General features: G+C 35.2%; 1 protein-coding gene across 1 annotated transcript; it reads left to right on the top strand.

Annotated features, from left to right (window-relative positions):
- Positions 1-10758: 10758 nt before the first annotated feature.
- LOC132303872 (nucleoside diphosphate kinase 2, chloroplastic) lies at positions 10759-14488 on the top strand. Its single transcript, XM_059801320.1, has 7 exons — positions 10759-11044; positions 11240-11296; positions 11435-11521; positions 12316-12396; positions 12519-12631; positions 12781-12830; positions 14245-14488. Exons 1-7 carry the CDS (start codon positions 10781-10783, stop codon positions 14310-14312), a joined length of 720 nt encoding a protein of 239 aa, XP_059657303.1. The 5' UTR covers positions 10759-10780; the 3' UTR covers positions 14313-14488.
- Positions 14489-15165: the final 677 nt, after the last annotated feature.

The following is a 15165-nucleotide window of genomic DNA, read 5'->3' as shown; positions in this document are numbered from 1 at the left end:
CCAATTTCCTATGAATCTCGTAAGCTTAAGCCTCACGAGCTTAATTATCCAACACATGATTTGGAGTTGGCAGCTGTGGTCTTTGCCTTACGTATTTGGAAGCATTATCTGTTGGGTGAGTCTTTCAGATTATTTAGTGACCACAACAGTTTGCAATATTTGTTTACTCAGCGGGAGCTGAATATGAGACAACGCAGATGGTTGGAGTTTGTAAAAGAGTATCACTTCTCTATACAGTACCATCCAGGGAAAACGAATGTGGTGGCAGATGCACTCAGTCGCAGACCTGTTAGTAGTCTTTTTGCTTTGTTCACCATTGAGTGGAATGCTTTGAAAAAGGTGGATGATTTGTCGGATGCTTTCATGGCTTACATGATAGTTACGCCTTCTATCATTCATAAGGTTTTGAAGGCACAACTCACAGATCAGTAGTGCATTGACAAAGTTGCAGAGATAGCTTTCGGTGAGGTCCGATTTTACTATATTGAGACTGATGGGGGTTTGAGGTACAAGGACCGGTTGGTGGTACCTTCGACTGATGATTTGAGGAAGGATGTGATGACTGGAAACTCACTACTCTAAGTTTTCTGTTCATCCAGGAGGCGACAAGATGTATCAGGATATGAAGCGGCTGTTTTGATGGGCAGGTATGAAGAGGGACATTGCTCTTTTTGTTTCGCAGTGTAGTACCTGTTAGATGGCTAAGACTGATCATTAAAGGCTGCCAGGAGCTCTACAACCACTGCCGATACCTGAGTGGAAATGAGAGAGCATTTCTATGGATTTTGTGGAGGGATTTCCTAATTCCTTCAAGGATCACAATTCCATTTGGGTCATCGTGGACAGATTGACAAAATCAGCTTATTTCTTGCTTATTCACACTGACTTCACTTCGAAGCAGTTGACGAGACTTTACATTACAGAGATTGTAAAGTTGCATGGCATTCCATTGTCTATTATATCGGACAAGGATTCGAGCTTTGTGTCAGGATTCTGGAAGAGTTTTTAACAGGCTTTGGGTACAGAGTTGCATCTTAGCACTGCTTATCATCCTCAGACTGATGGACAAACTGAGAGGGTTAATCAGATCATGGAGGATATGCTTCGGTTATGTGTTCTTGATTTCAAGGGCTATTGGGAGGATTATTTTCCACTGGTGGAGTTTGCATATAACAATAGTTTCCAGAAGACTATTGGGATGGCACTATTTGAGGTGTTATACGGCCGACCGTGTTGATCGCCTGTGTGTTGGATGGAGGTTGGTGAGAGCAAATTCTTAGGTCCTGAGTTCATCAAGGATACTTCTGAGAAGATTGTTCTTATTAGGGATCCTGTGTGTTGGATGGAGGTTGGTGAGAGCAAATTCTTAGGTCCTGAGTTCATTAAGGATACTTCTGAGAAGATTGTTCTTATTAGGGATCGCATGCGCACTGCCCAGAGTAGGCAGAAAAGTTATGCGGATCGTCGCATATGTGCTTTGGAGTTTCAGGTTGGGGATCAGGTTCTACTCAAAGTGTCTCCTATGAAGGTGTCATGCGCTTTGGGAAGAAAGGGAAGTTATCTCCGCGATTTGTCGGTCCATTCATGATTACGGATCGGGTTGGAGCTGTCGCTTATTGTAATACCCCTAATTTCAAAAGGATAGTCCTGGTATTTAATTTATTGTTTGTGTGGCATTTTTAATTGTTTAAATGCATATTATTTATTTGACTTGTTATTTTTAATTAATTGGATTTCAATTATTTAATTGTCTTAATTGTAATTGTGAATTTTGATTTAATTGTTTTTTATTTTATTTGGTGATTTAACTGTTGAATTGAATTAATTGTTAAATTGGTTTTTCTTTACTTGGTTGAATTTAGTAATTTAGTATTTTCCCTTTTAATGTGTAAATTGGTTTAATTAAAGGTTTTAATGGGATTAAATTTGATTAAAAAATATAAGGTTAATTGTATCAGGTTAGGGCATGGTTATAGTTTTATAATACAATTCACGTATGTAGCCGACATATATCTAACATAGATTGTTCTATGACCCAAGTAAGTCAGTTTAGGGTTAATTGAACCTAGGATTAGTTTGGCCTATAAATATGCATATAAGGTTCTGCCAAGGGTTTTAGAACCCTAATCACGACTCTAGAGGCAGAGAGAAACCAGAGAGGGCAAACAGAGATTTCACCGGAGAATTGAGGAAGACGTCGGTGTACGGCAAGTTCTAATCCTAACTCTGTTCCTTAGGCTCTTGTTCTTTGCATGTCTAATGCAACTCCAGGAATGTATAAGGATTTAAAAGTAAACTGGTTTTCATGTCTCTGTTGGTTAAACTGAACATAACCACGAGTTGTATTTCTTGTTTTATTAGTTTTCATTATGTAACTCATAGAGTAATTCACGAAACTGGTTGTGTACTTCATGTAAATTGCTATATAAAGAGTCGAGTTAGTCTATAACACACTAGAAAGTATTAATGTTAATCTGGTTTGCATGTTTAGGTTCGTTTGCAACTGTATATGTTTGCATGTCTCGTATTTGCTTGTTTTACTTCTTTCTTGAATTTTTCTGTTCTATTTAGAGTGGATTTAAGATTTATGGTTTTAAAATATCTAGGGCATTGGAAACTTAATTTTAATCAGTAGAAACCATTAAAGTTGAGGACTGATAAAACCGGACGTCACCGGAGAAGACACAGTTGAAGGAAACTAGCAGTAGGAGGAGAGGGGGAAGGAGGCGGCTCCATGGAATCATGGAGCCGGCTCAAAGTGTCTTGGAAGTGGCTCCAAGTTGTTTGGAGCCAGCTCCATCTTGGTTGGAGGCGGCTCCAACTGGTTTGGAGCAGGCTCTCTTCAATTCTTCAGTTTTCTGGGTTTTTTGGGCGACTGTTTGGGCTGTGGTGCTCAGATTTTGGGATTTTTAAGTTCTGGTAGGAGCTGTATTGAGGTGTTTTGAGATGATCTAACTCCATATTATAACTTCTAAGAGTTGATTAATGTCTATTAAAACACCATTGTTCAGGGTGAAACAAAACATAAGTTAGTATATAAAAATCTAGATACTGTCATTGGAGATGAAGAGTTTAATTGCTTAAAATTAATTTAGCAGATTACTATGGATGGTTACACCATGTTAATCATGGAACAGTGGTAGGAACAAGTATGCTTAAACTTTAACTACTGTTAGCTACGGATTAATTGACGTATAGAATTTAACTTGTTTCAGTTAGTGTTAGTTTGGTATAAAAGTAAGCATGAGAATTGGTATATTCTGTTGTGCTATCTTGGAGTTAAATTGATATTTATATGTATGACATGTATGATCAATTATTGGATATATGATATAATTGATAAATACATTTACTACTTGTTTTATCAACTGCTGGATGTTGGATTACATGCACCGGTATGGGACGGTGGCATGTCTAGGTTTGGATTCGTTCAAAATACAAAATCCTACCTACATGGAATAAGGAAATGGATTATAAAATAAATCCTACTTATACTTAAGTCAAAGAAGCTGCACAAGCTGAATGACTAACTGGATTACTTGTTATCTATGTTAGGTCAAAGAAGCTGCACAAGTTGAATGACTAACTGAATTTTTTATGGATGGATAGGATAGGACTTTAAATATATTTTTATGGTACCGCGATATGAGCTTGAGTCTTAGAGTCGTCGGTTAGGGAGCATATATGCAGTAGGATGCGTAGCTGGATATGAGAGATTGAGGTATACCCTGTTAAGTCTAGGTACTTATGCCCACCTTTGGGTGTGTTTTCGCATGTTGCCTTCTATTCAGGTTAAGACCCTCTCCTTGGTCCAGTGAAAGTCCTGTAGTGTAGATATACTTACGTACGGACTATTAGCTATTGTTGAGTTGCTTAGGATGTATATGCGTATCGAGTCTCTGCTTGGATTGTAGTAGGTTAGAACTTGTTCGTGGGCCTGACCCACTCTTATATGTTTCAGGTAACGGACGGTTCCAGTCTTAGGGCTTGTTCAGCTGATCAGAGGCAGTCATTCACTCTACCGACGACGTATGATTTCATTCCATGTTATAGACTTGGTTTTATTTCCGGTTATTCAGTTTCAGTTGAGATTTTATTTAGGGGTCCACTAGATGGATTCCTGAATTGTTAAACTGTTGGAGGTTTCGGATTTTAAGTGTTTAATGATTAAAGGATTTTATTTTTTTTAGAATTCATTCAGCTTTTATTTATTTCTTATTTCATTTTGTATTCCGTGTTCGTTTTTAAATATTAATTGTTTGATATTTCCTTGGGTTTGGGCCTGGGCCTGGGCCTGATCAACCTGTGTCTCGGATCCGAGGGGTATCACACTTACCGGTTGGCACTTCCGGATAATTTGGATCACGTACATAACGTGTTTCATGTTTCCATGTTGCAAAAATTTCTGCGAGATGAGGATCGGTATCAGCATATCGATGTTAGGGAGATTGAGTTGCAGCCGGATGCAATTTATTTGGAGCCACCGTGTCGTATTATCGACCGTTGGGATCAAATCCTTCGTAATAAGGTTATCCCTTTGGTGTGTGTTCAGTGGAGTCATCACAATGAGGTTGAGTTTACTTGGGAACGGGAGGATGTCATTCGCTCACAGTTTCCTAAAATATTGGAAGAAGGTAAGAGCGAATCCGAGGACGGAATTCCTTTTGTTAGGGGGGAAGAATGTAATACCCCTACTTTTAAAATGATAGTCTCGGCATTTTTATTTTGTTTAAATTGTTAATTTTGTTGGTTTAATTATTTATTTGCATTTATTAATTGATATTTGAATTAAATTGATTTAATTGTTTTTATGTGAATTATGTGACTTATGTAAATTATTTTTATTGTGTGCTATTTTTTTTAATTGTTAATGATATTATTTTTATTTGTAATTCACTGTTTTAATATAATTCTTGTAATGTTAATGATATTAATTTTATTTGTAATTCACTGTTTTAATATAATTCTTGTAATGTTAAAATTAGGTTATTAAACTTAAGTTACGGTTATAGCTTTAAATTACAATTCACGTATATCTAGCCGACCTATACTATAACTTAGGCTGCTCTATGGGCCGACTAAGGTTTACATTAGGGCTCTGTCTCTAATATTACAAGGATTAGGGTTTTAGGGTTAAGCCCACAAATACATCCTTATGTTTTAGCCTAGGGTTTATGATCATAACACATAGCACATAAACGTAAAGTTAGTTTCGTAAAAACAGAGGGTAGAGAGAACAGAGCACCATAAGGGCTGTCAAGGAAGAAACAGAGAGGACCAAGGAAGGGTTGCGGTGGATTAAACCAGAACCATAGGAGGTTTGTAGGGATTCAGTGGTTGCCGGAACTTTAGAATCGACGTCGAGATTTTATAACTGAAATCAAAGGCAAGTTCTTTTATTCCTCTTTCCCGTTGACTTATGTTCTGTGCACCTAGATAGTCTCTAGGAGATTAATTGGACATTAATTGAACCATGCATGATTATTATATGTTATATTTGATTATATGTTATCTGTGAAATTTATCCGAAATAATTCTATCATGTATGGTTTTTATCGTCTTTGTTTTAGCATAAAGAGACGCCATTGTTTTAATCTTGTATTGCATTTTACTGTATTAAATCAAGGTTTGAATTAATACTAGATGAGATTTAAGACCTTTAAGTTCAATTTAGAGGAAGAACAGTAAGGTTGGAATGGCCGGAGACGGAACAGTTGGGCTGAAAAGGAGCGAAACGGGACTAGAAGCTCTCAGATGAGGTGAGAGCCGGCTCCATGGAAGTGGGAGTTGGCTCCCACACTCACAGATCAGGCTCCAAGGTCTTTGGAGCTGGCGCCCAAGCATAAAGAGCCTGCTCCGAAAGTCATGGAGCAGGCTCTCTCCAATTTACACTTTCTGATTTTTTTTTTTTTATGCACTGTTGGTACTGTTTGAGCATGGGAACTGTTCTGATGGTTCTGGGTCTTCACAGAGGGATTAAGAAATTGATTTTGGGTGTTATTAAGACCTTAAGTTGATTAAAGTTGACCTCTAAGTCAATGGGACAAACAATATAAAATTAATGAACTTTTTATGCTGTTAACGGATGGAAGAGAAATAAATTGCTTAATTAAATTTCAGTAATTTAATGGGATTTAGTATGTTTATAAAACTTATTTTAAATGCATGATAGGGTCATTTATTTATTTTTTTTGATCTATGCATGCTCTGAATGTCAATTGTTGAAATATTTAACCTTTTCTGCAATTGCATGGATTAACGTTTGGATTATGGTTGCTGAAATATTAAACACTTTTTTGCAATTATTTGGATTATGATTTTGGACTGTAAATTGCTAAACTAGTATTTATGTGTGGTAATTTACATGGATATGGAGGATTGTATACACCGGTACGGGATAGTGGCATACTAAGTACGGTTTAGCTCAAAACGCTAAGACCTAACCTACTGGATGAAATGAATGGATTGTAAAATATTGAATCCTAAGTCAGATCAACTGACTAAGTTGAATGACTTCCTGGATTAGTTGGTTGTAGTTAAGTCATATCAATTGAATAAGTTGAGTGACTAACCGGACTGTGTTTTGTATGTCACCTCAATGAATAATTGAATGACATACTTTGGTTTTGGGATGGACTTTAGATATATGGTTATGGTACCATGAGATGAGCTTGAGTCTTGGCTCGTTGGTTAGGGTGCGTATATGCAATGGATGCGTAACTGGCTATGGTAGGTTGAGGTGTACCCTGTTAGGTCTAGGTACTCATGCCCACCTTTGTGTGTGTTTTCGCATGTTGTCTTCTATTCAGGTTGAGACCCCTATTGTAGTCCAGTAAATGTCCCTTAGTGTGGATATATATATACTTATGGACTAGATAGTTATTGTGAGGTATCTAGGGTGTATCTGCGTATCGGGTCATTGTATGGATTATAGTTAGATTAGAACTTGTTCGTGGGCCTGACCCACTCTTTTATTCTTTTCAGGTACAGGGCGATTCCAGCCTTAGAGCTTGATCGTGCTTGTCGAGGACAGTCTCTTTTTCATCTGCTTACGTAGGACTTCTCTCGATGTTCCAGTTTAATTTTATTTTCTGTTATTCTGTTCAGTTGGGATTTTTATTTAGGGGTCCACTAGATAGATTCCCAAGTTGTACTCTTGGAGGTTTTGGAGAATTGGAATATTTTTATTCAGTTTTATTTAGAGGATTTTATATTTCTTAATTCTTTCAGCTTTGTAATTTTAATTCTTATATCTTTATATTCTGTGTTCGTTTTAAAATACTTTAATTGTTTGATATTTCCCTCGGGTTTGGGCCTGTGCCTGATCAACCAGTATCTCGGATCCGAGGGGTATCACAACACATCCAATCCAATAGGTTGTAATGGTTCGCATGGTGTATGTTCACCACTAGACACATTCACTCCAATAGGTTATGTCTGTTCATTTTAAGTTGCATCTTTTCATCCCATATCCAACTAGTAATCACACCTGTTCAGTCAAAGACATCTTTTGATGACTAATCAAACAATTTTCATTCACAATCTCTAACAAAGAAGTGTTAAGTAAAAAATGCGTTATTCTACCCACATTACAGTCACAAATTCATTTACTAATTTTGAGTATCGAATCTAGCATCCATTGTATAGGACAAGGATCTCCAGCGCAAGAAAGGTCCTGCATAGAATTCAGTGGTTAAGATTGTATCATCACTAGTGAGTTCCATTTATCAATTCAATCTCAACCACTGAATTTTGTGTAGAACCTCTCTTGCACTGGAGAGGATCATTGACTTCATTGTGTGTGACCTAACTTAATATTCATTATATCCGCTCATTTTTAGGGAAAAGTATTCATTACAACAATGACGTGGTGTAACGGACAGTTACAAACACTCCATCAAAATACATATATCAATTTTTTAGTTTTATTATAGGTTCACTTTATTTTGATGGAATGTTTGTAACCATTTATTATCATCATTGTATTGGTTGCAATGAATAATTTTTCCATTTGTAAAAAGGGACCAAAAGTATATTTGGCACTATGCATAAAAGCCGTCTGTTTGGCAGATTTTATGCATCTTGACATATGGAAGATGCATCAAATCTATTTCTAAATTCTCTCCATGCGTTAAGTGATGAAGAAAGTATAATCACATGTTAGGTGGTGCATAATCACTATTTTAATAAAATCTGAGCAAAAGAGGGTTTTGTCTGGATAGTGGTGAAAGAAAGTATACATGTAGGGCAGGCTTGGATGTCTCATGGAAAACGAGTCAACTATAATAATATTATGTTTAATTACAATTAACACCTATAGGCTATATATGTCTCCACTATAAATCCTAGGCATAATTAATTTTGTGAGTGTTTTGGTTATAATTTTATATATTTATCTTTATTTAAATAAAAAATTCTGCGTAAGAGTAACCAAATCCGACGCTAACATAAGACAAACTCAATTTTTAGTCTAGTTTTTTCAACCCAAATTTCAAATTGTAAGCCCATGGTTGGGTTCGAATGAGAAAACCGAACTGCATCTCAAATTAGGTTTCAGTTCAAGACTTTATATTTTGAGTTGAGCTTAGTTAGACTTTTCCAGAATTCAATTCAGATAACTCGACCAAATTACCCTTTGATATCAACTTGATCTTGAATAAATTTGACGGATGTTTAATTGTAAAATTCCAACCAACATATGTCTACTTCAAGTAGTATTTCCTCTCTCTCTCTCTCTCAATGCCATCCCATTTGTCTAGCCCATGCCATTAGATCATTTTAGGCCAGATAGGGAAAAAAATAAGAAAGGAAATTGATATAAACCATGAAATAGTTAACAATAAGAGAGTTCATCTTTATAATTTACTGACAAAAAGTGTTTTATTGGACTCTGTTTTTTTTTTTTTTAAATCGCAATAAAAACTGATCGATTTGTGTAATACACATATATGTATTGGAAAAGGAACAACATATTATTCATTGTTGTCTATGATTATCATGACTTTTTAAAACTAATAATCATACTTATAAATCGTATATTATTAAAAACGTGTATTTTAAAATTAGAACTTGCAACCACAACAATTCTCTCTTTTTTTTTTTCTCCATTCCTTTTAGAGTTGAAATTATAGACATAGAAGTGTTCCGAAGAATTTTGTTAGTATTTTTTTTTTTCTCCATTCCTTTTGTTAGTATTGCTAACTATAGTTTCTTGTGACTTTGTCGTATCATGGAAGTATTTTTAAAAATGTGTTAACAAATTCATATTCAAAGGGAACAAGTAACACCCTAAGATAAAGTAATTCTACACGTTTTAAAGTCACAAATTCGTTTTTGGTTATATGGTAAGCTTTAGAATATGAATTGACAAAATTGAAGAAAAACAGTTCAGAAAATTGAACTAAAATTATCTCTAATTCTACCATTTTTAATTCTAAATCTCCAATTTTATACGACGGTGCACAACTTAATAATTTCGACTATTGGATCACACATTCATTATAAGTACTCCATTCTTAGAAGACACTACACTAACTGTTTGGACTAACATTGTACATGATCATTGGAATCTGAGCAAAAGAGGGTTTTGTCTTTTAACTTTAATATCGAAGGCTTGAATTCTCCTAGAATTCTATTTCTAAAATCCCATGCTTAAGTTATGAAGATTCAAATTATACACATGTTGGGGGTGCAAAATTCACTATTTTGAATAAATCTGAGCAAAAGAGGGTTTTGTCTGGTAAAGAAAGCATATATACACACACACACATACATACATGTAGGGCAGGGTTGGATGTCTCATGGAAAACGAGTGTTAAGTATAATATTATGTTTACTTATAATTAACACCTATATCTGTCCCCCCTATTATAATCCCTTTTACATATACACAAAGTCATGAATTGATTCTTTTCTTTGTAGTGTAATGGTACCATTATGAGTCCCTACATACAAGAAAATTTTCTGCTGAAAAAAAATAATAGAAGATTTTTTTATAATAGAATATATATATTTTTCTTTTTAAAGTAAAAAATTAATGGTTCAAGTTTTCATAAAGATAAAATAAGCATTAGTTTATTCGCGGAGACCAAACTTAACCAAAATTATTAGGTTTTTGTCTTAACACACCGATATTAAAGTTGGATTTAAGTAACAAATACCAGTTAGAGTAAGTATAAGCGTATAGACTTAATCCGAATTACGGAGTCTTTGCCTTGTCATAATTTTAATGGAATTGGATTTGAGGAAACTTATTCGAAAGATAAAAGTATGTTTCCTTCAATTTTTCTGTTTTCAGATAAATTCGTTCCACAAAATAGTACAAATATGTGTTTGGTGACCGTTTTTCTTTGAAGTCGATTAAAAATTTGCATATTTACAAAGAATGAACTTTTATAATTTCCCAAAAACAGTTTTTTTTTTTTTTTCCTTAATTCTTGAAAACTTTTTTTTATAGAGTTGAACCAAACACACCGATAGATTTGGAAAGGGTGTGTCCTATTGTTTTAAAAAAATTCAATTGTTTTGGGAAAAAAAAAAAAATACACCAATTGCAGTCCGGGTCCCACATATATTGTGGATATGTGTGTCTAGACCTATGTGTGTGCTGAGGTTCGAACACCATATCTTTAGGAGCGGAGTGACAGTAGCCGATTAGCCGCAGTGCTTTTTTTTTTGGGCAAAGATTTATTTATTTAAATCAGGGGTAATTTAGTAAAATCGAGTAATGAAATTGCAGTTTTATTTCAGTAGATAGAGAGAGAGAGAGAGAGGAGAGAGAATGGAAATGGAGGCTCTAGCGGTGTTTGGAGGAAGCCCATGTGCTTTATCATCTTCCCTCCTCCGCTCACCAACAGCAGATAGAAATGGCTGCAGGTTATCCTACACCTCCTCTCACAAGCTTATCCTGCGCACCACCCACCACAACCACCTCTCCGCATTCCAGACACAGTCCCATCTTTTCTCGAATTACCCATCTCGTCCCCATGCCCACAAGAATACCCACAAATCCCACATCTTCCTTCCTCACTTGGTTGCTTCAACGGTTTGTTTCTCTCACTAAAACTCTCTCTCTCACTCTCTCACAATTTTAATTTAATTTCTGCAAAAATACTGAAAACCCATTTGAATGGTTTGTTTCTCTCACTAAAACTTTTTCTCTCTCAATTTTGTTTCAATTTCTGCAAAAAGACTGAGAACCCATTTGAATTCACCTCTCATTTTCTTGAATTTCGTTTAGGAAGAAGTGGAAGAGACATACATTATGGTTAAGCCAGATGGTGTTCAACGCGGCCTTGTAAGCTTTATTTAATCTGTTAACCTATATAATTTTTTTTTAAAAAAAAAATTAGCTTTAGTGGTATTCTAATTTTGTGTTATCTTGTTGTTGTTGTTGATGAATTAAGTTTGGTTATGTTGGTTTGAGTTTTGATAGGTTGGAGAGATAATTTCTAGGTTTGAGAAGAAGGGGTTTAAGTTAACAGGCTTGAAGCTCTTTCAATGTCCCAAGGAATTGGCAGAGGTTTGTCTTCTAATGTCATACTTTAATTTGCATTTGTGCTATTGAGAAAGCAACACTGTGTAAGGCTTTTCCAAGTCTAATGTAAAAGTGCATTGATTGTGTAGTTTGGTTATAGTGGTAGAAATTGAACTAATTGATAGTTTAGTTGACAGGATTGGGTAACCAGAGCTTTTCCAAGCTATGTTACTTGAACTTAGGTATGTGCGTCGGGTATGCATCCATGCGTTGGACATGTCAAATCTCTTAAGAAAAGGACACATTGACACCTAAATATTCATTTCATTTAAAATATATATTTTTTTATTTTCTAGAATAAAATGATGTATTTTTTGAAGTAATAATATACCCTAATAAAATTGAATTGTTGCATTTTTTTAGGGGCATGTCCAAGTTGACACATATCGGATACCATGTCCGATTAATGTGTGTCCAATACGGGTACTTTGCCTACTTTTGAAGAGTCCATGTAACATAGTTACCAAGTCTAATGCAAAAGTGCATTGATGCTGAAGTTTATTTATAGCAACTTTCATTTGGGTCTAACAGGAAAATCATTTATATGGTAGAAATTGAATTAATTGATTGTTTAGTTAGTGTGATTGGGTAACTAGAGCATGATATAATTCAGTTCATTTTTGTCTTCGTTAAGTTCTCTTTACTAGATATTTGTGTGTGTATTTGAATATAACTGGAACATAGATAGTATATCCTCTTTGAGATGGAACATAATTAGTATATCCTCTTTATGATGCCTAAATTATTCCACTTATATTGTAATTTTTCTATGACTGAAGGAGCATTACAAAGACCTCAAGTCCAAATCATTCTTTACAAAACTGATTGATTACATTACCTCTGGTCCTGTTGTGTGTATGGTATAGTTCTCCTGATCTTTATCTTCCTGCTATATCCTTTCATGGGAATGAATAAATTCGGAGGGTAGTTTTATAGAATTCATGGTTTTCTAAGAAAAGTATGGTGATTTCTTGTTGGGAAGGCTTGGGAAGGCATTGGTGTTGTTGCATCAGCTCGTAAGCTTATAGGAGCAACAAATCCACTTCAGGCTGAACCGGGCACAATCAGAGGAGATCTTGCGGTTCAAACAGGAAGGTTGGGCCTCTTAGGCTTTTTTATAATTTAAATATTTAATATGCATCGATTCTGTTCTACATTGTTGTGGATTTCAAAATGTCAAATTTGTTTCATCAGTTCCATTTAAACTGTAGACAGACAAGGGCTTATATTGATCCTTTTGGCAGGAATGTGGTTCATGGGAGTGACAGCCCTGAGAATGGCAAGCGTGAAATAGGTAAAGCCTTTGATGTAATATCAGTTATTGAGTAGAATTAGGCACAAAATGTTTTCTTTGGAATGTTCTCATGATGGTTGCGCCTTTGATCTGACCTTCAATACAGATTTATGCCTTTTTAGTTTGTCCATATGATACCTTATGCCTTTGAAGTTTTCATCCTAAAAAACATTTTCCTGTACAGTCATACACCACGTTTATAAGCTTGGTCAGTGATCATAAACTTTGCTAAGTATTCCAAACATCATCATGAGTTTACAGAAAAATAGATAATCAAAGTATAAAAAAAAAAAAAAGGGGAAACATTGCTTACTGGGATGCGAAACATGAATTTTTGTTCTTGAATTGGCTTAACAGTCAATTCTAAAACCTTTCTAACTACATGCCGTTCAGAGGTAACCTTCTCCTGTATTACTCTTCAGATCTCAGTATATTGGTGATAAATTGTGTACTACTAATAAGAAACTGCCTATATCATTGCCATCCTTGCCTTTGTCCCATGTTGATGTGATTGGCCCGAAATTGCATTCATGCATTACATACGCTCTTCCCTCTAGTGGTTAAATTACAGAATTACTTGGAATTTAAGGGGATACTATTGAACTTTTTCCGTGAAAGTTTCCTTTAATATTGAATCATGTGAAATAAGGTCTCGTACTCAGGTTACATATGCTTAATCTGGTGAAGATCGTTACAATTCCTGAATTCCTTATCGCACTAAAGTGTAGATTACCGGCAATCTTGATGCTGGTGCAATATGTGCGTTTATATTTTAGCCCAAGTACATGTATTGAAGTCAAATGGTAAATTAGAGAGAGGATTCTGTAAATCCAATAGACCTTACAAACCACACATGCTACATTTGGCAAAATACAAATTTCAACTTCCTTCTTGTTTCGATAGCTTAAATTTCCAGCGTTAGTGAACCTCTTCATTCATAGCCAACCAAATCTCAAGTTCGCCCATATTTGCTTGACTCCTTTTTGAGCTTTTATTGGCAATAAAGGTTGATTTTATTGGCAATAGAGGGTGAAGTGAGTGTGTTATACTATGATCTTTATCTACTATATGTGGTACATATAAAACCAGAGCTCGAAAGATCCTACGCCTCTGCATTCATATCATGTATTTAGCAAGAAATGAACAATTGAGTGAAGAATAGATTAGTTGACTTCTTGTGTGGATCTAAAGACTTGTCTAGTTAAAAACCTCTCCTTGAAAATCAACCAGGGATGCAGATAATATTGATGCTTCGGACTTTGGCGTGAACTGCATTGGTTTAACTGGTAGATAGTCTAATACACACCATGTGTCTGAATATCAAACCCTCTTTATGTGCACGTCTACATTCTTATCCAATAAGGTTATCTATATATTCTAACGCACTTCTTGAATACTTTTGGTTTCTTTGTAGCTCTCTGGTTCAAAGAAGATGAAGTATGCCAATGGACACCAGCTCAAGCACCATGGCTGAGAGAGTGATGTTTAATCGATCGATCACCTACTAGAGCCGTTAAGTTTTGGAGTTTTTTCCTTCCGAGCACATAAAAATCATCGATTATTCATTTGTATGATTCCAAGCAGTTTGCTAACCTTTCAAGAACTAGCGACTTTCCCACCTGTAATTTCTTTGGAAAAACTGTTGGATACTTTCTTAATGCCTTTTGACTCTGATTTCTTCCATTTATAAGTCATGAACTACTATCAAAAACATGTTCTCAAGCTAGGTTTACCACATGAAAGTACTTATCTCGAGATCATTGTGGAAAATGTATTACGTGGTGTGGAAGTTAAATGGGGGCATGAAATGGGGTTTAGTGCTCAACTAAATTGTCTCCAGGTAAGGAAAAAAACAAAAAGTTGTTGCCACTGCCCTATTTTGCATTGATAAATTTGACATTATTTGTTGGAAGGTTTTTAAAATATGCTTATTTCTTATAAGTTTTTAAAAATGTGTCTTTTGGTTAATCAAGAAATCCAAATAAACATATATATATATATACACACACACACACATATATATGTATACCATTTTCCCAATGAGAGAGAGGGGACAAGCATCAATTTTAGCTTCAACCGGTGAACTCTTATATCTGGAAAACTAGTGAAGAAATTGACACATTGGTCTTTTTGAGGCTCTTTCAAGGTGAAATTCTAGTGGAAAAACACTTATATCTGTATATTCATGGAAACAATTATGATCAATAGGACTAGTCAGATTTATTGGTGTGAAACAATAATGACCTAACTAATGGACTTAAATAAAATAAATAAAAAAATAATTCCAAATATTCCTACAACAATTATGATCAATAGGACTAGTGAGATTTATTTG

This window comes from Cornus florida, unplaced genomic scaffold (genome assembly GCF_030987335.1).
Source record: "Cornus florida cultivar Cherokee Brave unplaced genomic scaffold, ASM3098733v1 CherokeeBrave_3.0.0_Hap2_Chr04, whole genome shotgun sequence".
Classification (NCBI taxonomy): Eukaryota; Viridiplantae; Streptophyta; class Magnoliopsida; order Cornales; family Cornaceae; genus Cornus; species Cornus florida.
This window is presented reverse-complemented; position numbering and strand designations above follow the sequence as displayed.

What these genes read in the sequence shown, in the direction of transcription:
- LOC132303872 (XM_059801320.1), top strand. Translation starts at nt 10,781, where the DNA reads ATGGAAATGGAGGCTCTAGCGGTGTTTGGAGGAAGCCCATGTGCTTTA. An exon ending in CTGGTCCTGTTGTGTGTATG is followed by an intron (nt 12,397 to 12,518) that starts GTATAGTTCTCC and finishes CTTGTTGGGAAG; the next exon opens with GCTTGGGAAGGCATTGGTGT. An exon ending in CTTGCGGTTCAAACAGGAAG is followed by an intron (nt 12,632 to 12,780) that starts GTTGGGCCTCTT and finishes TCCTTTTGGCAG; the next exon opens with GAATGTGGTTCATGGGAGTG.